At 48.6% G+C, this 27414-nt stretch overlaps 1 protein-coding gene across 1 annotated transcript in view; it reads left to right on the top strand.

Annotated features, from left to right (window-relative positions):
* The window catches only part of IL27RA (interleukin 27 receptor subunit alpha), a 33097-nt gene extending 10101 nt beyond the window's left edge, over positions 1-22996 (top strand). Inside the window, exons 5-18 of the mRNA XM_083419978.1 lie at positions 933-1087; positions 2112-2265; positions 3817-3896; positions 6303-6498; positions 11913-12116; positions 12829-12930; positions 15552-15716; positions 16747-16881; positions 17629-17719; positions 18712-18826; positions 19278-19775; positions 20113-20309; positions 20677-22465; positions 22836-22996. Of these exons, the coding sequence (XP_083276104.1) occupies positions 933-1087; positions 2112-2265; positions 3817-3896; positions 6303-6498; positions 11913-12116; positions 12829-12930; positions 15552-15716; positions 16747-16881; positions 17629-17719; positions 18712-18826; positions 19278-19439 (1559 nt within the window). The 3' untranslated portion in view covers positions 19440-19775; positions 20113-20309; positions 20677-22465; positions 22836-22996. The remainder of the gene's footprint in view (positions 1-932; positions 1088-2111; positions 2266-3816; positions 3897-6302; positions 6499-11912; positions 12117-12828; positions 12931-15551; positions 15717-16746; positions 16882-17628; positions 17720-18711; positions 18827-19277; positions 19776-20112; positions 20310-20676; positions 22466-22835) is intronic.
* Positions 22997-27414: the final 4418 nt, after the last annotated feature.

Below are 27414 nucleotides of genomic sequence, written 5' to 3'. Positions count from 1 at the left end.
GTGAAATTCCAGACACCTCAGCTTTTCTATTGTTCAAGAAAAAATGGCAAATTATATCCCTAAAGACTTTGACACTTGAAATTATGTGGCTGGGGCTTTCAGTGGGTCCTGTTAAATTTACTTAAAGCAGCTTCCAGGCCATCCAAGTTATCTCTACTTCTGCAACACTCACCTCTTCACTGCATTCAGTCCTGTGTGTGCTTTCTCAAAAATGTGTGTACAAATCCTGTGAGTAGACTAAATTGTGAAAGTGAACCAAATGCAGTATCTCACGTTGCATTTTTGTTTGGTTGGTTTTGGCCTCCCAATATTTGGATCCTGAAAGAATTTAGAACACCTTGAAAAGTCACCGCGCTGACTGCAGAAATCCACCTAACCTCTCCTTGACTTCTGAGAAAAACACTAGACTGCTTCCTCCTATTCATAAGAAACCAGTAACTTTAGTAATAAAAACAGTGGGAGTTGTGATGTGGAATTGCAGGCCACCTGCTCTGTGGACATGCTGAACCTTGATCTTACTCCTCAGCATTTGTTTCCTGGGTTTTGTTTAGAGTTTGTTGTTACAGTGGTACCTCGGGATGTGAACGGGATCCGTTCCAGAGCCCTGTTCGCATCCTGAACAGAACGTAAGATGCGACAGCGTGTCTGCGTGTGTGTGGGTCACATTTTGCTGCTTCTGCGCATGCGCATGACGTCATTTTGACTGCGTATGCGCGAGCGGTGGAGCCCAGAAGTAACACGCTCCGTTACTTCCGGGTCGCCGTGGAGTGCAACCCAAAAATACTTATCCTGAAGCGTATTTATCCCGAGGTATGACTGTATAGCATAGTTATGGCTCCATTCCTGATGCTTAGAGTGGAGAGTGGGAAATGGGAGTGAAGGGTAAGCAAGAAGGCTTCTTGTGCCTGGGGGCTTTGTGTTGCTTCTTTCAGTGAAGCCTCCTCCTCCTGATCTGGAGCCTGTGGTGTTTGAGTCCTCTGTCGCGATGGTCAGTTGGAAGAACCCTCACTGGTCTGAATCCCTTCATCACCAGCCGCTAACCTGTGCCCTTCGATACAAGATGTCCAAGGACCACAGCTGGACCTACGTGAGTCTGTTTTGTCTGGACGCATGTGTCTGTTTCCCCATCCCATCTGCTGTTATCCAGCTTGTATTCTGGGAAAACTGCAACCTGAGGAATCTGAGACAATTATGGTGTTTGGCACATCACAGCAACAAACCTGGGAGACCAAGCATACTCTCTGTGGGTGCACCTTGAAATGATTTGAGAAGAAAGCGCAAACAGAGACCTCAGTGAAAGTTAAACAGCTTCCCAAACTGGAACAGAACCCAGGAGTCTCAGCTCCAATTGTTTGGCGTTGCTTTCCCTCTCAGTGATAAAAAATAACAACTTCTTCTTATTATTATTATTATTATTATTATTATTATTACCCCACCCTTTTCCCTAAGAGGGGCTCAAGATGGCTTACAAATAATAATAAGAACAGAAAAGAACAGAAAAAAACACATTAAAAACCAATTAAACATTGATAGAATTAAATTAAAACCATACAATTAATTGCTGTAGAAATAGCACCAGCCCTCTCATTAAAAGCAGTCAGTTTTCAAAAGCCTGTTGGAACAATAAAGTCTTCGCTAGGCGGCAGAAAGACAACAAGGAAGAAGGCAGTCTGGCTTCTCTAGGGAGGGAGTTCCACAATTGTCTGGAGCAGCCAGCGCCGAGAAGGCTCTGCCCCGTGTCCCCACCAAGCGTATCTGAGGTGGTGGTGGGAGAGAGACAAGGGTGTTCCCAGGACAGGTTTGTAGGAGGGAATATGGTCTCCTAACACCTCACCCCCCGTGGTCTTCTGCATCTGCTCCACACTAAACTTCCTGCTATTCTGATGAATGTTTATGTTGATGATTTTTGTTTTGTTTTTATTATTTTATTTGAAGGTAAGTATATCAGCATAACAACAATAGCAGGAGAAAATGGGGTTGGGGTTGTTTTACCTGATTTGTGAGATGTTTTCTATAGATTCTTACTTTAAAAGAGGAATATAACTGCTACTTCTATTACTACAATGTATAATAAGAGTAATAATAATGATGATGATGATGTTCTTTCCCAGCTGAGTGAGGAGCATGTAGACCAGGAAGGGTATGACCTGGAGGACCTGAAGCCCTTCACTTCCTACGAGGTGCAGGTACAATGCATTCCAGAAATGAAAAAAGGTTTCTGGAGTGAATGGAGTTCTTCCCAGACCTTCGTAACCCCGGAGGCAGGTAAGTACAGCCCTGGAAGGGACACAGGTGGCGCTGTGGTCTAAACCACGGAGCCTCTTGGGCTTGCTGATTGTAAGGATGGCAGTTCGAATCCCCACGACGGGGTGAGCTCCCGTTGCTCTGTCCCAGCTCCTGCCAACCTAGCAGTTCAAAAGCACACCAGTGCAAGTAGATAAATAGGTACCACTGTGGTGGGAAGGTAAATGGCGTTTCCATGTGCTCTGGTTTCCGTCACAGTGTTCTGTTGCGCCAGAAGCGGTTTGGTCATGCTGGCCACATGACCCGGAAAGCTGTCTATGGACAAACGCCAGCTTGCCTGATAGCGAGATGCATTCCGTAACCCTATAGTTGCCTTTGACTGGACTCAACCATCCAGGGGTCGTTTACCATTACCTTTTCCCTTCAGTTCAGTAACAGTTCAGTACCAGAATTTCATGTCATGTTGGACTTCAGTTTCTTCCTAGCAATCTGATGTCAATGTGCTCTCATTATAGTCCTATTCTCTTTTCCTGGAGGAAACATTCTGTCTTTAGAGACGGATGCGCTAACATCATAGCAAGAGCTTGGCTGATACACTTATTTCAAACACCTGTCAGTCACATGCACGTCTCACATTTTTGAGACGTACACTTGAAAATGTAGGTGTACAGCTGAAAAATATATATGTAAATGTGGGGAGAGGCCATTGTATAAGGAATTAACCTTGTACTCTCAGACCTTATGTGGAATGGTTGGGGTTGGGGTACTGAATCGTAGAATTCCAAAGTTGGAAGGCATCTTCAAGGTCTTCTGATCCACCCTCCCTGATGGCCCCATTTCAATGCAAGTTTCACAGCGCAGGATGCAGCCGCAGAACCTGTGACTAGGGGGCTGCCCAACATTTGCTTAAATACAGTGGTGCCTCGCAAGACAAAAATAATCCGTTCCATGAGTCTCTTCGTCTAGCGGTTTTTTCGTCTTGCGAAGCAAGCCCATTAGCGGATTAGCGCTAATAGCGGTTTAGCGGCTATTAGCAGCTATTAGCTGCTATTAGCGGCTATTAAAGGCTTAAGGGATTAGCGGATTAGCTGCTAAAAGGCTATTAGCAGCTTACTGCCTTAGAAAAAGGGGGTGGGGAGCGAAAAAAAAAATGGCAGGAACTCGCAAGACATTTTCGTCTTGCGAAGCAAGCCCATAGGAAATTCGTTTTGCGAAGCACCTCCAAAACGGAAAACCCTTTCGTCTAGCGGGTTTTCCGTCTTGCGAGGCATTCGTCTTGCGGGGCACCACTGTATATCCAGAGCCCACCAACTCCTTAGGCAGGTATTTTTGGGGTTCAAGATTCTGTTCATCTTTGGGGGAACTGGTTCCAAGCAGCAAAATTGGAGTATAAACCTGATCATTACTAAATTACCATTGTATATTTTGTTTCTATCTGCATGGAAAAAGTCAATTCTGCATGTTGCCTTATTCATTTGTTTCTTGGACTTATTCTTTGAGGAAAGCACCTGTGATTGTCCAGCGGCTCTGGTAACTCTCACTAACCACCTGTTGCATCTCTGTTGCCTTTAGCTCCACTGGGTCTGGTAGATGTGTGGCAAACAGTTGGTGTTTCTGAGAAAGGTGTTCCAAGTCGCTTGCTGCTGTGGAAGGTAAAGTGAACCTTGCTGGTCTCCTTTTTACTGTACATACACAAGGGATGGATGAAAATTGAATCTTAAAGAATTTTCACAGGATTTGAGGAGCCTTGGAGTGTACAATACACACAGCCTTTTGGCAAATGAGGAGACATACACTCCCTGCTATTGGCTGGGTGGGTGGGTGGGAACCTGAAGTTTATTTAGTTTAATTGAATTAACATCCAGTGGCGTAGCGTGGGGGGGGCGGGGGGGCGGCCGCACCGGGCGCAACATTGGGGGGGGGCGCTCGCACTCGCAGCTCTCTGCCCCTACCTGGCTCACTCACTCTCTCTCACTGCAGTGCTGGCTGTGCGAATCCAATCCGAGCCACTGGGTCGCCGCCCACAGTGGAGGGGAGGGTGCCAGGCATGCGGTGCGGTGCGGAAAGAGAGCGAGGGACTATCTGGGGGAGGGACAGTGCAGCGGGGGGGGGGCGCAAATTACTTGCCTTGCCCCGGGTTAGGGGGCGCAAATTACTTGCCTTGCCCCAGGAGCTGACAACCCACGCTACGCCACTGTTAACATCTCCCCTGAGCTGTAATGGCTCTCTGTGCTCAGCTTTTGGTCATAATAGCTTCTGGGAACTGATGGCGCTACACAGACAACAGACTGCTAGCAAATATGCTGAGCTTTGCAGTAAAACGAAGTTACTCTGCTGTCAGACAACAGGGATATTAGCAAATCACTTCCTCTTAGGACTGGTGCACTGTTTTTTAATTACGGCTGTGAGCTGCTTTAGGGGAACCTTCTCACTGTGAGAAGCAAAGCTACAGGGGACCAGGCAGAGGGCCTTCTCGGTAGTGGCACCCGCCCTGTGGAACGCCCTCCCACCCCACCATATGTCAAAAAGATAAACAACTACCTGACGTTTAGAAGACATCTGAAGGCAGCCCTGTTCAGGGAAGTTTTTAATGTGGGACATTTTAATGTATTGTTAATCTTTGTTGGAAGCTGCCCAGAGTGGCTGGGGAGGCTTAGCCAGATGGGCGGGGTACCAATAAATTTTCTCTCATTTTTTTTAAGGGAGCTTTGTGTTTGCAGGCCCAGAAAGCAAATTCTAATCAGGTTTGCTTTAGATCTGACCTCGTCATAACCACGCACACATTTGGCCTGCATCTGGCTAAACTCTACAATTCTTTGATTCTGTGTTTAGATTCCTGCATTGCAGAGGGTTGGACTAGATATCCCTTGCGGGATCCCTTCCAACTCTACAGTTCTATGATTCTATAAGAAGAATGCATACTTTTGCCAAGTTTGCCAATTGCCACCTGTAAATTGATGTCCCATAAATGTCTGTGGTGCACTCACGGCCTATCAAACAAAACAACAGGAAAAATACCGTGCAGGATAGGGTCACCAGATCTCCCCGGTTCCCAGAGCCATCCCCGGATTTGCAAATCTGTCCATGGGAAATGTGGCAGCTGCAGCCTCAGCAGCCCAGAGCCAGCCTGGTAGCGCAGTTGGCTCTGGCTGGCTTCGGGATCTGCTCACTGCCGGGGCGCCCACCATTTTTCCTCGCCAGAAGAAGAAGAAGAAGAGTTTGGATTTGATATCCCGCCTTTCACTCCCTTTAAGTAGTCTCAAAGCAGCTAACATTCTCTTTTCCCTTCCTCCCCCACAACAAACACTCTGTGAGGTGAGTGGGGCTGAGAGACTTCAGAGAAGTTTGACTGGCCCAAGGTCACCCAGCAGCTGCATGTGGAGGAGCGGAGACGCGAACCCGGTTCACCAGATTATGAGTCCACCACTCTTAACCACTACACCACATACAATGTGTCTTGTGTGCATAGGATGTGTCTTGTGTGATCTCGTGCACCCTTCCCCCTTTGTTTTGACTTATCAGGGGAGGCTCGGGAATTGTGGGTGGGCGGCCATTGCCCAGTTTTTTAAAAACTGCATTTACCGTTTTACAGGGTGCGAAAGAAGGGCTTTGCACCTTTATACAATATTCACGTGTGCTTGGGCCCAGGGTCTTTTGCCTCACCAACACTAGAATGACATCTGAGTGCTTTTTCATGCAGTTGCTGTTGATAAAAAACCTCATTTTGCCCATCTTTCCCTTGCCAGCTTCCTGCCCTATAGCAATAGCCCAACCTTTTCTTATCACCCCATTCCTTCGCTGAGAGGAGATGCACCCTGCTGACCTTTTGCCCTGTCTTTGCAGTGTGTTAAAGGCTCAGGACTTTCCATCTACTTAAATAAAAGTAGTTACACCATCTATGACTCTCTGGCTGCTGTGAGTGTGAGCAGGGACTGCCGTGCAGCTGTGTCCTTAGTGAGCACGATCCGTTTGACCGGGTGGGCTTCTTCAGGGTTTTCTTTTCCTTTGTTTTCTTTTATAACCTCTATTTTTGACCTCTGGTCACCTCTCTTTCGCAGGCACCAGACCCCGAAGCAGCTCGGGGAGTCATCCTCGACTATGAAGTTGCTTTCCGGGACCGCGACAAAAACATCACAACGATGGTGTGCCTTTGCTGCCATGCTGCTCTCCCTCTTTCCGCCGACTACGCCTGGGTATCGGCCCGAAATTCCGTTAAGAATACGCTGCCTGCCAACCTCAGCTTGGAAACAGCAGGCAAGAGTTGTTGATAATGCCTTATCAAAGGGCTGCTTGTAAGGGGTCTTTCCTCTCACGCCCGCCCTGTTTCCTGCCTTTTCTGATGAGATTTGAGCTGAGTCATCCTCACCTCTGATGGGGGAAGGTGGTTTTGCTGCCCTCTGTGCACCTCCCCTAACATCCTGTTCATGAGAGAGCACATTGCATGTCACCCAAACTCTTGCAGACCTAATAAGAAAATGCAATCCTATATGCTAATCCTAGCAAAGCAATTCAACTACTCGAGTTCGCTTGGTTTGGAAGTGAAGTACAGTGGACCCTCAGGTTGCGAATGTGATCTGTGCGGGATGCACGTTCGCAAGCCGCAGTGTCCACAACCCGCAGCGGCGTGCCTGCACATGCGTGGGTTGCAATTCAGCACGTCTGTGCATGCGCAAAGCATGATTTAGTGCCTCTACGCATGCACGACCGCCAAAACCCAGAAGTAACCCGTTCCGGTACTTCCGGGTTTCGGCAGTCCGCAACCTGAAAAAACGCAATCTGAAGCGTCTGTAACCTGAGGTATGACTGTAGGGCCAAAATTGTGTTGTGCCCTTCATTGCGCTACAACTCCCATCAGCCCCAGCAAGCATGGTGAATAATTGGAGGTTGCGGAAACTGTAGTACAGTGGTACCCCGCAAGACTAATGCCTCGCAAGACGGAAAACCCGCTAGACGAAAGGGTTTTCCGTTTTTCGATGCGCTTCGCAGGACGAATTTCTCTACGGGCTTGCTTTGCAAGACGAAAATGTCTTGCGAGTCTTGAGATTTTTTTTCGCTCCCCACCCCCTTTTTCTAAGCCGCTAAACCGCTAATAGCCTTTTAGCAGCTAATCCGCTAATCCCTTAAGCCTTTAATAGCCTCTAATAGCCTCTAATAGCCGCTAAACCGCTAATAGCGCTAATCCGCTAAGCCGCTAATAGGGTTGCTTCTCAAGACGAAAAAACCGCTAGACAAAGAGACTCGCAGAACGAATTAATTTCGTCTTGCGAGGCACCACTGTACAGGGAAACCTTTGGTTCTCCGTAGGTTCCTGAGCTACAACTCCCGTCAGACCAGGCAGCATGGCCAATGTCCAGGAATGATGGGGGTTGTAGTTCAGCAACATCTGGAGGGCCAAAGGTTCCCCATACAGTGGTACCTCAGGTTACATACGCTTCAGGTTACATACGCTTCAGGTTACAGATTCCGCTAACCCAGAAATATTACCTCGGGTTAAGTACTTTGCTTCAGGATGAGAACAGAAATAGGGCTCCGGCGGCGCGGCAGCAGCAGGAGGCCCCATTAGCTAAAGTGGTGCTTCAGGTTAAGAACAGTTTCAGGTTAAGTACGGACCTCCGGAACAAATTAAGTACTTAACTTGAGGTACTACTGTACCTGCTGTAGTGCAACAACATATATGGTTGTCCAATTCCCCCCCACCTCGCCTTAATAGTTTAAAGTACCTTGAAGGTGGAGTTAGGATACAGTGGAACCTCAGCTCCTGAACGCCTTGGGAGCTGAATGTTCCGGCTCCCGAACGATTGAAAACTGGAAGTGATTTTTGTGGGTTTTGAACATTCTTTGGAAGCTGAACGTCTGGCACGGCTTCCGATTGGCTGCAGGAAGCTCCTGCAGCCAATCAGAAGCTGCGCCTTGACTTCCGATTGGCTGCAAGAAGTTCCTGCAGCCAATCAGAAGCCGAGCCTTGGTTCTCAAACTGTTTCAGGAGTCGAATGGACTCCCGGAACAGATTAAGTTCAGGAACCAAGGTTCCACTGTGCAAGAAAAGAGGCAAAATACATACTCTTCCTTCAAATGCTGTTACATAAGACAAGGGAAATGTCACTCGGACAACTATTAAAGAAAAGAATTGAACCCAATGGGGAAGTACTACAGAATGTATTGGGCTGGGAGAAAGCAGCATTTTCAATATTGGTAATGTAATGCATGTGTTTGACATACACACAGAGAGGGAACCACAGAACCCCAGAGAAACAGAAAAAAAGACCCACAAAACTGCCTCATTCACTTGTGATCGGCTCTCCTCCCCCACGACTTGCGGTCGTCCCTTTGTGGGACAGGAAGGGGAGGGGCAGGAGATACTTGGGGAGGGGCTGTGCTTCTCTAAGCGGCTTTTGATAAAAACTGAAGAAAGGCAAGGGCGCCTCAGCTTTTGTTTTCCAGAAAGAGCATGTGCTACTGTGGCATGTTTGGTCAGAATAGCTCTTCAATGCAAATGGGGTAGGGGAAGATTGGGTGATAGACGTAAACATATGTTTTCTATCTTATTTTTAAAGATACCTATAAAAATAGTTAGCTGTTGATGCACCACTTGTTCTCTTCCAGCTCTATACAGTGGTACCTCGGGTTACAAACACCTCAGGTTACAAACACTTTGGGTTACAAACTCCAGTAACCTGGAAGCAGTACTTCAGGTTACAAACTTTGCCCCAGGATAAGAATGGAAATCGCGTGGCGGCGGCAGCAGGAGGCCCCATTAGTGAAAGCGCGCCTCAGGTTAAGAATGGTTTCGGGTTAAGAACGGACCTCCAGAACGAATTAACTTCATAACCCGAGGTACCACTGTAATTCAATGATTCTAAGGAATAACTTTGAAATCAATAGTTACCTGTTCTCCTCAGAATGGGTTTTCTCCTCCAGACACACAGATGCAATACAGTGGTACCTCAGGTTAAGTACCGTATTTTTCGTCCTATAGGGTGCACCGGCCCATAGGACGTACCTCATTTTTTTGGGGGGGGGAATGAATAAAAAAAATTATTCCCCCCCCAGCCGCGGCTGCCGCCCCAAGCCTTGCGCACACCTGCCCGAAGCACAGGGCGCCCTCCGGAGGGCTCCCCGTGCTTCGGGCTGCAGGCTGCCGCCCCAAGCCTCGCGCGCCCGGCGGGACCTCCCGCCGGGCGCAAGGCTTGCGGACACCTGCCCGAAATTGCGGATAGCTTCCTGAAGCCTGGACAGCGAGAAGGGTCAGTGCGCACCGATGCCTCTTGCTCTCCAGGCTTCAGCGAAAGCCTGCATTCGCCCCATAGGACGCACACACATTTCCCCTTCATTTTTGGAGGGGAAAACGTGCGTCCTATGGGACGAAAAATACGGTACTTAATTCGTTCCGGAGGTCCGTACTTAACCTGAAACTGTTCTTAACCTGAAGCACCACTTTAGCTAATGGGGCCTCCTGCTGCTGCCGTGCCGCCGGAGCCAGATTTCTGTTCTCATCCTGAAGCAAAGTTCTTCACCTGAAGCACTATTTCTGGGTTAGCGGAGTCTGTAACCTGAAGCGTATGTAACCTGAGGTACCACTGTACCAGAATACTCTGGAATTTCCTCGATGACTTTCAGGAATTTATCTCCATGTTCCTGATAAACAGAGGTTCATGGGACTGCAAGCAGGCCCGGCACTCATTTCGCACAGGAATTTGTAACCTTTTGAACTTTGCCACCTTCCCACACCCTTCTCCTATTTCCCTGTACATACCTCCGCGACTGGAATGTTAGAAAAGATAGGTTTCAGCCCATTCAGGCAGTTTTGCATATTACCATGCCTCACTATCATTATTAGTAGTATCTTTACCAGCAGTGCCCGCAAGACGAAGATGCTGTCAGATAAGGAATTCCTTTGCTGATTTCCCCCTCTGGCTGCCATTCTAGGACTCGGAGTAACTGCATTTGGGCAGAACGTATTATTGTGCGTTTTAAGAGGAAACGTGGAAATTCCTTTTTACTCCTCGCTTTTTCCCTTCCTCTCCCAAACATGGCTTTGGACTCGAACAAAGCCCCACATCTCCCCGGCCCTTTTGGGTTGCTGTTGGGTTGAGAATGAGATCATTGTTAGCAAACGAAACAAATTGGAGGATGTGCAAGCTTACAGAGTTTAGCTAACATGCTGCCCACCCACCCACCTCTCTGACACACACCCCTCCAAATCCAGACCAATAAAAGTGCAAAGATAGCACAGATCTCTTCAGCATGGTCCTTCTGTGCCAGAATGGAGAGACAGCAGCAACCACAAGCTCCCCTTCAGCCCAGGCTTCCCCTTTTCCCACAGGCTTGTTTGTTCTCCCCCATCTCTCCAAGTCCTCCATATTTCTCCTCTGTGTCTGAGTGCCTTCTCTGCAGATTGACCCTAGGAGCCAATTCTCGGTAGCCGATTCTCCTCTTTTCACTCTCTTTGGTTCCAATCAGCACAAAGGGTGAGAAGACATCTTCTCAGTGGCTAAGGAGCTCCACTTCCATGCCGATCCTGGATGTGGGGACCAGGATGGAAACTGGCTGCTCTCTTCTGCGCACTAGATTCCTCCCACTTCCCTTCACTGGATTGCCAATGGTCTGTTGGCATGCTGAAGAGCATGTCAGTAGCTGCAGTGCATGGATCCTTTGTTGGCTCAAGAGGTGCATCTTAAATGTTGAAGAGCTACAGGGTTAATATTATATGAATGCACTTTGTATATGCACCCAGCAATGGAGTGGGGGGGGGAGCTCTTTGTTGTGGGGGCACTTGTTCCCCTGGCACCATCCTTGCAAAGAGGTCTCTTGCCTGGCAAATGTCACAAGCAGTCTTCTTGGATCATAATATCATCATCATCATCATCATCATATATTATTTATACCCTGCCCATCTGGCTGAGTTTCCCCAGCCACTCTGGGCGGCTCCCAATCGAGTGTTAAAAACAATACAGCATTAAATATTAAAAACTTCCCTAAACAGGGCTGCCTTCAGATGTCTTTTAAAAATAAGATAGCTGCTTATTTCCTTGACATCTGATGGGAGGGCATTCCACAGGCCGGGTGCCACTACCGAGAAGGCCCTCTGTCTGGTTCCCTGTAACCTCACTTCTCTAACAGCTAGAAGGCCCTCGGAGCTGGACCCCAGTGTCCAGCCTGAACAATGGGGCTGGAGATGCTCCTTCAGGTATACAGGCCCGAGGCTGCTTAGGGCTTTAAAGGTCAGCACCAACACTTTGAATTGTGTTTGGAAACATACTGGGAGCCAATGTATGGTCTCGACGGCCACTCCCAGTCACCAGTCTAGCTGCTGCATTCTGGATTAATTGCAGTTTCTGGGTCACCTTCAAAGGTAGCCCCATGTAGAGCACATTGCAGTAGTCCAAGCAGGAGATAACTAGAGCATGCACCATGCCTGAGCCTCGAGGGTTCTTTTTCCTGATTTGTTCTTGGGTGTCTCTGTATCAGATGCCTTTTTTCACCCCCCAAAAATCCCTAGCGGGGTTACAAATGTGCCAAACCAGTGACGGCAGCACTGGGAAACAATGTGTTTCCACTTTCTGTGCGTATGGGAAAGGCACCCCCAAGATCCCGTGGCATTGTGCTGGGGAAGGTAGCCAGCGCCTCCAGGGATGCTCTTAATGACAAACGACCTGGCCTTTCTCCAGATCTTCCTGGCCCTGAGGAAGTCCAGGTGATGGCTGTACCAGGCCTGGGTCTTAGGGTGATGTGGAAGCCCAGTGCAAGCGCTCGGTGGCTCCAGCCTGAGGAGTATGTGGTGGAATGGAGAGAAGAGATCTCCAGCAACCCCGCCGGACAGTTGCTGAACTGGACACGGAGCCCCAGGGGCAGCAGCAGCGCCCTGTTGAGAGGTGAGGAGTGTGGGAGAGCTCTAAGTGCGGGGGGGGGGGCGGAGAGAGAAACTCCCAAGCCAAAGTAAATGTGTTGTTAGTGGTGTGAAATGCAATTAGCAGACTTTTTGTGATATAGATAGCAGTGTTGAGGGAAGCAGGCTTCCGGTTCCGGTCTGCCTTAATGGAGGCAGCTCCCACGACAGCGAGAGGTTGTTGGCAAAGGAAAAACAAGGATATAGATAGCAGGGTTGGGGGAAACCCATCAGTTTTGGCACTGTGGGGGGGGGGGAGGCAGATTGGTCCTCTCTTCCCCCTGCCACAGTCCCAACAGAAAGCCTCTCCTCAGATGATGCTCTTTGGTCTTCACACATGGACCCTGGCAGAGAATTTCCTTAAATTGCAAACAGCATCTTTTGGAGGTACTTTTTTTTTTTTTGTCACAACCATGGCTGGTAGATGGTTACTCTTCCACGTACTCCCACCCAGTCCCACAAGGTCTCCCAGGGCTTTCCCACACTTGGGTGTTCACCTAACCAAAAACATGCGAGTCCTCTTTGGGTGTGGAGACAACTAGCGGCCCTCCTCTGGATAATCACGTGGGATGCGTGGAGTGAAAAGAGACAGGCAACAAACCCCAGATAATGTCTGGTCTCTGTGCTTGCAGAAAGAGGTTTGCCCAGCTTGTACCTCCTCAGGTGGCCTGACGTTGCTTTTGCTCCCCACTTCTCAGGTAACTTCAGAGCAAAGGTGCCCTACCTTGTCTGCGTCTATGCTGTGTATGCTCATGGAAGCAGTGCTTCGGTCCCTGTGCGAGCCTACTTCAAGGAAGGAGGTAATCTTGATGGGCAAAGGGAATGTGGAGGTTGGCAGTGGGATGAGGAACAAGGTAGAAACTATCCCTCCTGGTGTATTGGTTTTCTTTTGGCAAGAAAGAGGAGTGGCTTTTAGCTTTCTGGTGTGAGATCCTCTGCCTGTAGTCTTGAAATAGTGCAGTCATCTTAATTCTGCTCACTCTTCATGTGTAGACCTTGCTATTGTTCCAGCTTGCAGGAAGGGAAGCTTGCTATTGACTTGGGTCTCCCTTAGCCACAATCCCAGCTGTTGTAAGAAGATTCCCTTTGAAAGTGTATGGAGCTGCTAATTAATGTAACAACAACAACAACATTTATACCTTGCCTATCTGGCTGGGTTTCCCCAGCCACTCTGGGTGGCTCCCAACAGAATATTAAAAACACCATAAAACATCAAACAAGGCTGTCTTCAGATGTCTTCTAAAAGTCAGATAGTTGTTTATTTCCTTGACATCTAATGGGAGGGCGTTCCACAGGGTGGCGCCACTACCGAGAAGGCGCTCTGCCTGGTTCCCTGTAACCTCACTTCTCACAGTGAGGGAACCACCAGAAGGCCCTTGGAGCTGGACCTCAGTGTCCAGGCTGAACCATGGGGGTGGAGACGCTTCTTCAGGTATACTCAAAATATAATTCTCAAAAGCACATCTGTTTGCAAAGGAAGCTTTGTCACCAGCTGTATATTCTTTGCCACGTAAAGCTGAATTTTAACACAGGACCACCAGATATGTTTAAAAAACAGAGGAGTCCATCATTATTTTTCATTTTACCTCCAACACCAATTAGAGAAAGGATAAAGCTTACTTAATCTGGATGGCATGTAAAATAATTAGTGCAAGATTTTAATTCTCTTTTTTTTTTAAAAAAAAATGATATTTATTAAATATTTAATAGTTACAAAAAGAAAAGGAAATAGAGAAAAAGAAACAATAAAAATTTAACAAACAATACATCAAAAATAAAAAGAAAAAACAATACCACAAAATAACAAGAAAAAACTAAAACATTTAAAAACACATCCAAATTTTATTTCATTATCTTTCATATGCTTATTTCCTCGACTTCCTCGCACCTCCCTTTTTTGTATTCTAGTTCAAATTAGCTGGCTCAACAAATCCTTTCCCTCTTTCTCAATTTTTGTTCTATAATTTATCCTAACACAATTTAACTTTAAATTTTCCACTTTAACGCATCAACAATTAATATTCATATAGTTCTTAATAACACTTCTGCTAAAACCATGTAACTTCATTCCAATATTCTTCTAACATTCATTAATTTTGCAATATTTCTGTAAATATACTTTAATTTTTTTCCAATCTTCTTCCATCGACTCTTCTCCCTGGTCTCGGATTCTGCCAGTCATTTCCGCCATTTCCATATAGCCCATCACCTTCATCTGCCATTCTTCCCAAGTGGGTAGCTCTTGTGTCTTCCAATACTTTGCGATGAGTATTCTTGCTGCTGTTGTGGCGTACATAAAAAAAGTTCTATCTTTCTTTAACACCAATTGGCCGACCATGCCCAGGAGAAAGGCCTCTGGTTTCTTCAGGAAGGTATATTTAAATACCTTTTTCATTTCATTATATATCATTTCCCAGAAGGTCTTAATCCTTGGGCACGTCCACCAAAGGTGAAAGAAGGTACCTTCCGTCTCTTTACATTGCCAACATTTGTTGTTGGGCAAATGATAGATTTTTGCCAGCTTGACTGGTGTTATGTACCACCTATAAATCATTTTCATTAAATTCTCCTTTAAGGCATTACATGCCGTAAACTTCATACCAGTGGTCCATTACTGTTCCCAGTCAGCCATCATAATGTTATGTCCAACATCTTGTGCCCATTTAATCATAGCAGATTTCACCGTTTCATAAGATTTTAATTCTCTCCCCCCCCCCCACTTTTAAAGCAACGTAGGCCAAAAAATGAAAGCATTTCTTCAACAGATAAGACCAAGCTTTTCTCTTTACTACTTTTAGCCTGTTATATACTGATTTATTTTATTAATCATTGTTAAGCTTTGTAGGGAAGTGGATGTTCCCCAGATTTCCTGCGCATTGTGCAGAGGTTCACCCATAGTAAGGCACTTTCACTGAGGATCATTGCAGAATGGAGTGTCTTCCATTTGCTTCCTTACATCACCTGAAAATGAAACCGCCCCTTGCACCACGGTCTCCTGCCATTCTCTTTAACTGACAGGCCATCCTCCTTCCTTCTCCTATAATAATAATAATTATTATTACTATTATTTTTTATTTTTTTATTATCATCAAATACATATTACATGTTAATTAACATAAGGTTTCAACATTATACATAACATACAGTGTATTTACCGTAATTACAAATTCCCCACACCTAACCCTATACCCAAATACCCAAGTGACTTCCTTCACCCACGTGCATGATATCACACTCATTTCTCAAAATTCTAATATTGCGTTCATTTTTATTCATCCCAATAATCATCCACCTATGAGAAGTATCAGTTCTTAACTTAATGGGTTCAGTCAATACTTATCCAGAGATTTCTGTTACGATTGTTTTGTACAATATATTTTTCAACACATTCCCATTCCTTCTCCTTCCTTCCCCTTTCTAGCACCAACAGCTGCTCCCCAGGGACTGCAGGACAGAAGCATTTCACCTACAGCCTCTCTCATCTCCTGGGGGGAAATTCCGCTGGGAGATTGCAATGGACACATCACCCACTACACACTTTACCTGGGACATCCCACTTTACAGAACGCCAAGGCAAACAGGACCAGTGAGTGACGCCTGAGACCAAGAGGCAATTCTCAAGTTTGCGGGGAGGGAGGGGCTGGGCCCAAGACCCTCTGAGTTGCCGACACGGAGGTCTTCCTCGCAGCTGCCTACATGGATTGCATCTGGAATCTGCAACCCCTGCATCTCGGGGTTGAAAGATGCATTGAGTGGACCAAGGAAACCAAACCAGGTCCCACTACTGTGAGGCATGCAGGTTGCACCAGTCACAGACTGCTATGCCAATGTGACATCTGGTGCACATGCATTGGGGCTGGGCATGATTGAGTCCATGTCTGCACATGGGATTGACCTTGTGTGTAGCCATAGGGCTTTTACCATAGAAATACAAGGATGGAGTTACAGATGGGTGGGGTATAAATAATAAAATCATTATTAACTCAGTGGAGCATAAGGGGCATTATCTGCTTTCAGTTCAGTGAGGCGCTGTGGTCTAAAGCACTGAGCCTCTTGGGCTTGCCGATTGGAAGGTTGGCGGTTCAAATCCCCGCGACGGGGTGAGCTCCCGTTGCCCTGTCCCAGCTCCTGCCAACCTAGCAGTTTGAAAGCATGCCAGTGCAAGTAGATAAATAGGTACCGCTGTGGCAGGAAGGTAAATGGTGTTTCCGTGTGCTCTGGCTTCCGTCTCGGTGTCCCATCGCGCTAGAAGCGCTTTAGTCCTGCTGGCCACATGACCTGGAAAGCTGTCTGTGGACAAAGGCTGGCTCCCTTGGCCTGAAAGCGAGATGAGCACCACACCACATAGTCTCCTTTGACTGGACTTAACCGTCCAGGGGTCCTTTACCTTTACCTTTTAACTTCAGTTCAGTAACAGTTCAGTACCAGAATTTCATGTCATGTTGGATTTCAGTTTCTTCCTAGAAGTCTGATGTCAATGTGCTCTCATTATGGTCCCCATCTCTTCTCCCACCCACGCCAGCCAACACATTGAGATACTGGTGCAGTAAACTCTTGGATGGTGGGTACAAACTGCACCCCCCCGCCTATGCTCAGTTTATCCACCCCTTTCCTAGTTGTAGTTGGTGCTGCAGAGAGGAGCTACAGTCTCTTGGACCTGACGCCTGGGACTTCCTACCAGCTCTGCATGACGGGATCTACCTCAGCCGGGGAAGGTGTGCCCAGTCCTCTGCATCGCTTCCACACTCCAGGTAGGAGAGGCTTCTAGGACTTCTGTTGCTTGGACCAAGCGAAACCTACTTGGCATGTACAAAGGCTATGCAACAGCTCAGTAAACCCAGCAGCCAGAGCCATCTTGAAATGCCTTGATAGGGAAATATCAGACTTTGGGACAAGATCAGGCCTTGTCAGCCAGAGAAGAAGAAGAAGTAGAGTTTGGATTTGATATCCCGCTTTATCACTACCCGAAGGAGTCTCAAAGCGGCTAACATTCTCCTTTCCCTTCCTCCCCCACAACAAACACTCTGTGAGGTGAGTGGGGCTGGGAGACTTCAGAGAAGTGTGACTGGCCCAAGGTCACCCAGCAGCTGCATGTGGAGGAGCAGAGACGCGAACCCGGTTCCCCAGATTACGAGTCCACCACTCTTAACCACTACACCACACTGGCTCTCACACTGGTCTTGGGGAAGCCCCGATTTTTGTGCAAGTACCTTTCTGGCATCTGCAAAGATGCACATGCACAGCCACAGCCACAGGATATTCTTCTGGTGGAGTCAGGGGCCAGCTAATGCCATGGGCCTGGGGCAGGTGTCCCCCATGGCTCAGTGCTCTCTCCAAGAAAAGCTTTCTTTCTACTTTGTTCCATTGGACTGAATGGCAGCCGTCTAGTCAACATGCAAAAAAAAGTAAAGCAGTTCACACTGTACGTTCTGGTTTGACTCTGAACAGTCTGTGCCCAGTGAGGTTCATCTGAGTTTTATCCCTATGATCTCCTGCAGATTCCCATTGGCAGACCCTCCTGGCAGTCCTCCTGGTTCTGGGATTCCTGCTTCTCGTGGCCTTCCTTGTGGTGCTGGTTAATTACAGAAGGTGAGTAATAAAAGGCAGAGGTGTGGTGGGGAGGCAGGCTGGCCCGTGCGACATCATGCCCAGCCTCTGTGGCTACTTACCTCCCCTCCCCATCTCCCCCTCATTCATTGTATACATACAATTGTGTATGATCTGACCCGTCTACTGCAATTATTAAGTTTGCCGATGACACCACCGAATCAGCGTATAGAGGGGAGGTCCAAAAAATATCTACATGGTGCCTAGGGAACAACTTGCACCTTAATATCAGCAAGACAAAGGAGATGGTGTTGGACATTCAGAGGAAGAGAGGAGAACCAGCCCCGCTGTACATCGGGGAGGGCTGTGTGGAGAGAGTCTCTTCCTTTAAATTCCTAGGAGTTTATCTCAGTGAAGACCTTACTTGGAAAATAAATACAACCCAGGTGGTTAAGAAAGCCCAACAGAGACTCCATCTCCTCAGAGTATTGCAGAAGAATGATGTCAATCAACATTTGTTTATCTCCTTTTACCGGTCCACAATAGAAAGTGTCCTTTCATACTGCATCATGGTGTGGTATGCTGGTTTGACATCAACTGATAGGAAGTGCCTACAGAGGGTGGTGAATACAGCACAATATATTATAGGCTGTCCCGTGAATCCGCTGGATGAAATAGCGAAAGAACATTGCCTCAGGAGAGTGAGGAAAATTCTCAGGAATGATTCACACCCTGGCTAGCACTTTCTTGATCTCCTGCCCTCAGGCAGAAGATATAGAAGCATGATTAGTCGCACCAACAGGGTTAAGAACAGCTTCTATCCATGGGCTGCTGAATGCAAAGATAACAACAGGGCAACTGACTTTCGGGTTTGGTGGGTGTGCGTCAGTGAACGAGGGGAATTAATTTTGACTAAGAGAGCTGAGTGAGGGATGCTCGTGTAATCTCACTGTATACAAGTTGTACAAGTGACAATAAAGTATTTCAATTTGCAGCCCCATGTGAAAACTCTTGTCAATGTCTCTCCTCCGCAGGGTCCTTGACTTCTGCCATAAGATCCTGCCTCCGTGGTGCTGGGAGAAGATTCCAGACCCAGGGCACAGTGATGTTACCTTGAGGATTGATGAACCCAGCGCTGCCCCAGGCATGGTAGGAAGTCATTGGGTTAAAGAAACAACAACCCAGATATGTCTCTGTTCGTGGTGGGAGTAGATGAGAAGGATCTGGTTTCTAGAGAGAACTAGCCGTCTCAGTTGCCTCTTCCTCTTCACTTGTTGAGCGGACCCAAAAAGAACTTGTGCCAGATTTTAAGGACTGATCGGCCCATCTTCTAACAGACAGTAACTGATGATATATTTGAATAAATGTGCTTATCTGGAATGCTCTCCCCGGGGAGGTTCATCTGGCGCCATTATGTATAGTTTATGCACCAGGTTGAAAACGTGTTAGAAGACATCTGAAGGCTGCCTTGTATAGGGAGGTTTTAAATGTGTGACGTTTCACTGTGGTTTTATAATTTGCAGGAAGCTGCCCAGAAGGACTGGGGCAACTGAGCTAGATAGGAGGCAAATAAATTATGGTTATTGCATTTGTTTTGCAGGATGCCTTAAGCCAATGCCCAGTCAAGTTCCCAGAAGAGCTAGACATTGTTGAGATTAAGGAACCAGCCCCAGAGCAGACCACGCCCCTTGCCCCAGTGAAGTTCTCTGGTTATGAGAAGCGATTCATGCCCACTTTGGAGGAGCTGCAGAGGCTGGCTTGAGAAGAGAGGATGCCTGTGACCTTTGGAGACCAATGGGAGAGTAGGGACCTGAAGCTTCTTCCCACAGCTTCTGATCTCTGGCTGGACCAGGGTCAGCAACCTACGCTCCCGCATTTGTTCTTCAGCCTTGGACATACTGTAGGAAAAGTGCCCTGCCAATTTCTTTGGCTATCAGAGCATCTCTTATGCCACGGATCAAAGGGCAGAACTGTCGGTTACAGCCCCAGGTGCTCTAACAGGTGCTTGTGGCCTCAAAACAGCCACAGAGAGATTCCTGGGAAGGAGGAAGCACAGTGAAGTTGTGGGCTGAGTCTGGATCTTCCTCAAGGCTCTCTGGTGTTTGTCACGGCTAAAATGGCCGCTGTTTCTTTAATGTGAATAAAGCTGGGTCAGCATGACTCAGCGGCTTGCAGCAAGTTGTATATATATAGTGAGAAATGTTAGTCTGAGACTGAGGCTGGTGTTTGGGTTGGTTGGTTGGTTGGTTGTTGGTGGTGCTGGTGTGTATAGTTATTCAGTCATGTTTTGCACAAAGACTTTTAAGAATAAAACTCTGCAAGGATATTCTCGTGGACTCTTTTGTGCCGACAAGGGTCCGAGGACCGGGCTGAGGAGACAAAGGGAGGTCAGAACCCTTTCCTCCTTTTTTTTTGCTTTTTACAAACACTGACAGTGTTAAGCTGTTACTACTTGGCTCGGTCTTTCTGTCGTCTCAGCTGTTTGATCTCCACCTGGATGCTGGACCCTATTGGTGTTTCACAACTAGTTGCAGGACCTTAGCCAGACCTAGCAGAGTAAACGTAGAGTTCACGAAAGCAATTGGCAACTGGCTGCAGACAGGATGGACGAAGCAGGAACCAATAACTTGTAGTTAAAAAAAGGTAAATGTACCCCTGCCCGTACGGGCCAGTCTTGCCAGACTCTAGGGTTGTGCGCTCATCTCACTCTAGAGGCCGGGAGCCAGCGCTGTCCGCAGACACTTCCGGGTCATGTGGCCAGCGTGACAAAGCTGCATCTGGCGAGCCAGCGCAACACACGGAAACGCCGTTTACCTTCCCGCTATAAAGCGGTCCCTATTTATCTACTTGCACCCAGAGGTGCTTTCGAACTGCTAGGTTGGCAGGCGCTGGGACCGAACGATGGGAGCGCACCCCGCCGCGGGGATTCGAACCGCCGACCATGCGATTGGCAAGTCCTAGGCACTGAGGTTTTACCCACAGCGCCACCCAACTTGTAGTTATAGGTGTTTATTTATATATAGTGGACTATTTACAGGAACAGAACAGAACACGGATCTTTGACTTGCTCTCTCTTACATGACTCTCAACCTCACTCACTGACACTGAACTCTGAACTAACACATTCCAGTTAGTAGGCCATAAATCATCATTCCTGTGAGAGAGCTTGACCAATCATGGAGCTGTCTCCATGCCTCTGTATCACCAGGCAGACTTACTCCTTCACATTGCCTTGGCTGTTGGCCAAACCCCAATTGACTCTGTGTGTGAAGCTGAACGTAATCAGATTCCCAACAGAGCCATGGTGTCGGGGGGGGGGTGGTTCTTCCTTCCTTAAGCAGGGGCACCGTTCATCTCAATGGGGGGCGGTAGCTCAGAAGCACAAAGCAGGGGTGTAGGAAGGGGGCAGGGTGAGGCAGTCCGCCCCAGGTGTAATCCGTGAGGAGGGTGACAAAAAGGCACACCGTGGGGGGCTTGCCCCGCTGCCCCTGTAGATGCCCCCCCCCAGCTTGTCCCACCCCCTGGGTACACGGCATGACCGCCGCTCCAGGTGCCCATGCAAGGGCTAACTGGACAAGGGTTGCACTGGTCAGTTGAGAAGCCGGTGGATTGTTCGGGGAGAAGTCTTTGGGGCCACCACAAATCACGCTTCTTGGCTGTTGGGTGACCAGATGGTCCCCAACTCCTGCCTTGGGACTGAGGAGAGGGGAGGAGTTGGCCCTCCGGAAGCCTTTCTGCTCAGCCTGGCAGGGTTGAGCTTCCTATAGGGACAGAGCCATAGCAAAGAGAGACAATAAATCCCCGGGAGGGGGCAATCCCCCCTCGATTCCTGAATTTATTTTGCATCCAGAGGTGCACGCTCTCCAGGACGCAGTGAGTGGATCTGGGCTGGATCCGTACATTAGATTTGGGTTAGAAAGAAAGACGAAGTAAGAGGAGTTTGGTTTGTTTTGCCGTGGGAAGAGGGTGCCAGTATGGAGTAAGGCAGCGAGAAGGGATTTGGGTAGGTGGGCAGGGAAATGGGAGAGCGGGGGCCTCGGCCTTCGTATTCCCAGCGACTCCATTGTGCCGAAGACAGGGAGCTCTTTCCGGCGCTGGGCAGGGTCTCCAAACCATGTGCAACCCAGGAAGTGGGGCGCGTTTAGGGTGATGGTGCCTCTCTGCCTTTCTTTGGCTGTGAACCCATTTAAAGCACACATGCCCCAAGAATCCTGAGAGGTGTCTCTCCCAAGCCTACCCTGAGCCATCGATTGGGGGGGAGGTTCTGACAAAAAAAATTCTGCACCGGGTACCACCTTACCTTGCTATGCCTCTGGCGCAAAGCACACACTTTTTGTGCAGAAAGTTCCTGATTCAATCGCCAGCATCTCCGGGCAGGCCTGGGAATGCCCCGTCTGAAACCCCAGAGAGGCACTGCAGATTATACAGAGCTAGATGGGCCAGTGGTCTGATTCAGCATAAAACAGCTTCCTGTGTTGTCCTATCAGTGTATTCAGATGTTTCTAGAAGCAAACACCACACAGCTGTAGCCCCAAAGCAGCAGAATGCCAAAGTGCCAAAGAGGAAGAAATGCTGCTTGCTTCTGGGAAGGGCTATAAACCTCTCACTTTTGGGTGGGGCCTGGTTCCTGTGCCCAAGTGTAACTGTTACTTTGACCTTTCGTTAGGGTTTTTGCAAAAACATGTTTCGGTGGGGGTTTTTTTTAAGCTTTGCTTTTTATGCCATTGGTTTGGTTTTGTGTCTTGTACGCTGCTTTGGAAGTTTTTCCTCTTGCAAAGCAGCATAAAGGTAAAGGTACCCCTGCCCGTACGGGCCAGTCTTGACAGACTCTAGGGTTGTGCGCCCATCTCACTCAAAGAGGCCGGGGGACAGCGCTGTCCAGAGACACTTCCGGGTCACGTGGCCAGCGTGACATCACTGCTCTGGCGAGCCAGAGCCGCACACGGAAACGCCGTTTACCTTCCCGCTAGTAAGCGGTCCCTATTTATCTACTTGCACCCGGGGGTGCTTTCGAACTGCTAGGTTGGCAGGCGCTGGGACTGAACAACGGGAGCGCACCCCGCCGCGGGGATTCGAACCGCCGACCTTTCGATCGGCAAGCCCTAGGCACTGAGGCTTTAACCCACAGCGCCACCCGCGTCCCTGCAAAGCAGCATAGACGTACATTAAAAAGGTGCCTTGTTCTTAAGGCAGTGGGGTTAGGAAACACACCTGAGAGGTGATCCCTGGATGGATAAAGCAGAGGTGGAGATTGAATTGGGGTGGCCTCCCTGTCCATGCAATGGACAGGTGTATTTCACACTTGATGGAAACACAGCTAACACAACTTGCAGCCAAGATCACCTGGAAGATGTCTATGCAAGATGGTGTCGTTACCAAGAAAGGTATGGAGAAGGTGAAGCCTGCAGTTACACCCCACCTGTCACATGGTGCTTCTGTAAGACAGTCGCATGCTTTCTTGTAGTAACTTTTGGCAGATCCGGTTCAAGTTTAAAAGGTGCAACAACTCCCTTCCCCCCACCAGGGGGCAGGAAAGCTCAGGGTGCTCTGGATACTGACAAGTTACAGCTGCTTTATCAAGTTTTTTTTGGGGGGTGGGATATGTTTGGTTTTGTTTTTAAAATAAAAACGTCTCCCTTTATGCCCCCTCCAAGCCACTGGATTCCTGTTTCATTGCTTGTCTTGTGTATTCTGCAATGACCCCCCCCCTTTCCAAATCTGTGCGTGATTTCTCGCAGCCTTGCATGCCTCCGATTACAAATGGCAGCAATTTCCTTTGCACCCATTTAAGGATTGATCAGAAGGGAATTGGCCCAGGTTCCCCAATGCAGGCAGAGTTGGGGGTGCAGCCTCTGACTCGTCTAGAGCCCACCTTTGGACAGCTGTATGAAGTCCCCTCTTCCCTTGAGAGCAGATCCCGTTCCCTGCTCTCCTGTCTCCTTTGTAGTAGAATCATAGAATCATAGAGTTGGAAGAGACCACAAAGGCCATTGAGTCCAACCCCCTGCCATGCAGGAAACACCATCAGAGCACTCCTGACATATGGTTGTCAAGCCTCTGCTTAAAGACCTCCAAAGAAGGAGACTCCACCACACTTACAGAAAGAGGCAGCTTCTTTCTGTTCAAGAGGTGGGTATTATCTGAGCATCCCTTAGTTATGTGTGTGACAGATGCTTCTGTACACCCACTTGCTGCTACCTACACAATCAAGGCAGCTTAGAGCCCACTGAGTGCAGTTGCATATGGTTGTGTTTCCTATCTACAACTTTTAGTGTGCAGATTTTTGTATCCGACACACATTTCTCCATTTTGAGGTCTGTTTCCCTACGAGCCATGTAGAATTAAATAAACATCTTCATCCCCCTGCCAAAAGAGCCTCTACCCTTCACTTGCCTTGGGGCTGATTCAGGCCATGGGCTTTTGCTGTGTGTTTGTACCACAGTTTGCAGTGGTAAATATGTTGATGCTTCAAGCAGAGAGGAACGCTCAGCTCTCCCCTGGCTGTTGTGCGTTTACAGTCAAATCTCCTTTTCACGCTTTTATACACCAGCTGCTTAAAATATGCCTTGCATCAAAGCTGAAGGAAAACTTCAGAATTTAGTTATAGCGGAATTCACCCTGATCCATTCAGAGTTCCTTCCCTGGCTTACAGGATAGAGGATGGGGCAATGGTGTGGCTGTGCTTGGAAGGTCTCTAGCCCACAACCATCAGTTTTACGGCTATTTCATAATCATGGATGCCACACAAACAATCTCTGGTACTGTAATGGGTGGGGATGCCATTTGTGCCTGAAATCCCAACATCAACACAACATCATTTTCAAACTACAATTCCCAGAATGCCTTTGCAATTGACATACTGTATTTTTCACCCTATAGGACGCACTGTCCCATAAGGCGCACCTAGTTTTTTTGGGGGGAAATAAAGGGGGGGAAATTCTTTTCCCCCCCCCAGGCATGGGGCTGGGGCGGGAGAAGCCCAAGCTTCCCCCGACCCCAGCCCCCAAACAGGCAGCTCTCTGCAAGCCGTGGGAGCCCAGTGCTGGCTCCCGCTGCTTGCGGAGAGGTCCGCGAAGCCTGGACACGCTGAGCTCAGCTCGTGCAGGCTTCATCATGCAGGCAACTCTCCGCCAGCAGCGGGAGCGCTCCCGCTTCTTGCAGAGAGGTCCGCGAAGCCTGGACACGCTGAGCTCAGCATGCGCAGGCTTCATCATGCAGGCAACTCTCCGCAAGCAGCGGGAGCCCAGCGCTGGGCTCCCGCTGCTTGCGGAGAGGTGCGCGAAGCCTGCATTCGCCCCCATAGGACGCACACACATTTCCCCTTCATTTTTGGAGGGGGAAAAGTGCATCCTATAGGGCGGAAAATACGGTAATGCCTGGCTTGCCCCGTATGTCCTGATGTGACCATTTGACCAGCTATCGATCAGAGGTATTCCAGCAGCCTCAATACTTGTGAAGATGATCTGCTTTGTAGACATAACCCCCCACCCCCCACCCCCATGAAAGGACTCTCCCTTTAGTGCTGCCATCCGTAAGAGCTTGGGCAAAAAGTCGCTCCTTGCCGGCACACTTGTAATGGTTTATGGAGAGGGTGGTAGAAAGCAAAATTATTAACAATAAAATATTGACAGTTGTCTTCCTTTGGAATGTGGTGTTCCAAGCAACGGCTTTCGTAGTGTTTCACAGTCGGGCAGTAAGACGGAGGAGGTGGTATGGGATCGGGAACCAGGGCAGTGGCGTAGCGTGGGTTGTCAGCACCCGGGGCAAGGCAAGTAATTTGCGCCCCCTAACCTGGGGCAAGGCAAGTAATTTGTGCCCCCCCCCCCGCTGCACTGTCCCTCCCCCAGATAGTCCCTCGCTCTCTCTCCGCACCGCACGCCTGGCACCCCGCCCCCTCCACAGTGGGCGGCGACCTGGCGGCTTGGATCGGATTCGCACAGCCAGCACTGCAGTGAGAGAGAGTGAGTGAGCCAGGTAGGGGCAGAGAGCTGCGAGTGCGAACGCCCCCCCCAGATGTTGCGCCCGGTGCGGCCGGCCCCCCCTGCACCCCCCAAGCTACGCCACTGAACCAGGGTTCTCATTTCCCCAACAGTGTTTACTCTAGACGAGGGGTGGCTAACTCCCGAGAGACTGCGATCTACTTACAAAGACTGCAGTGATCTACCGCCTTTTTGGGGGTTCAGGTCAAAGTTGTTGAGCCTTTTTTGGGGGGGTACATGCTAAGCTTTTTTTAGGGGAACCAAACTTGTTGAGCTTCTTTGGGGGGAGCCAGTGATCTGCCAGTGATCTACCACAAACGTCCAGTGATCTACCAGTAGATCATGATCTGCCTGTTGGACGTGCCTGATCTAGACAAATGACGTTTCTTCTCTTTTCTGAACTACCCATGAGAAAACAGCCCGGCTCAATCCTTTGGTTGAAATAAAATCATGTTGCTTGTTTTCCGGGGCTGGCGAGGCCATTGAGCACTCTGCTTCACTGGGCACTGAACAAAGGCCTCATCCGATCAACTGAAATCTGGCCTCATACCAGGGCTGCCTTTGGTGCCAGCACAAAGACAGGAGCATTATATGAAATCTGCAGGGCAAATAACTCCAGGAGTAGAAACCTAAGCCCAGATAAGACAACAGGAAAACCCACTAGAAGAACTCTGGATGCTCTGATCCTTGCACTGATCCACCCCTATTCTACCACAGAATTTTAACAGGGAGAAATGTAAAGTATTGCACTTGGGCAAAAAAAATGAGAGGCACAAATACAAGATGGGTGACACCTGGCTTGAGAGCAGTACATGTGAAAAGGATCTAGGAGTCTTGGTTGACCACAAACTTGACATGAGCCAAGAGTGTGACGCGGCAGCTAAAAAAGCCAATGCAATTCTGGGCTGCATCAATAGGAGTATAGCATCTAGATCAAGGGAAGTAATAGTGCCACTGTATTCTGCTCTGGTCAGACCTCACCTGGAGTACTGTGTCCAGTTCTCGGCACCACAGTTCAAGAAGGACACTGACAAACTGTAACGTGTCCAGAGGAGGGCAACCAAAATGGTCAAAGGCCTGGAAACGATGCCTTATGAGGAACGGCTAAGGGAGCTGGGCATGTTTAGCCTGGAGAAGAGGAGGTTAAGGGGTGATATGATAGCCATGTTCAAATATATAAAAGAATGTCATGTAGAGGAGGGAGAAAGGTTGTTTTCTGCTGCTCCAGATAAGCGGACACGGAGCAATGGATCCAAACTACAAGAAAGAAGATTCCATCTAAACATTAGGAAGAACTTCCTGACAGTAAGAGCTGTTCGACAGTGGAATTTGCTGCCAAGGAGTGTGGTGGAGTCTTCTTCTTTGGAGGTCTTTAAGCAGAGGCTTGACAACCATATGTCAGGAGTGCTCTGATGGTGTTTCCTGCTTGGCAGGGGGTTGGACTCGATGGCCCTTGTGGTCTCTTCCAACTCTATGATTCTATGATTCTATGAGAAGCTTGGGTGCTCTTGAGACCGAGGTGAGTGGCCCAGGAGTCGACCCAGCTGGCAGCTCACTGGCCTGGCTGCAGGTACCGGGGCAGGTTCACTCACCTGCATGCATCTCTTAGTAGATCAGTAGATCAGAAGCACTTCCTTTGGGGTTGGGGAGGTTGCATATGCACTGCATGGCACCATCTCCTGTTGGCACACCTGCCCCAAAGCTTTGCCCCACCACAGCTGCCCTTCCTACAGGTGCTGCTCAACACGGAAACACCAA

This window comes from Podarcis tiliguerta (genome assembly GCF_965153285.1).
Source record: "Podarcis tiliguerta genome assembly, chromosome: 17".
In the NCBI taxonomy this organism is placed as follows: Eukaryota; Metazoa; Chordata; class Lepidosauria; order Squamata; family Lacertidae; genus Podarcis; species Podarcis tiliguerta.
This window is presented reverse-complemented; position numbering and strand designations above follow the sequence as displayed.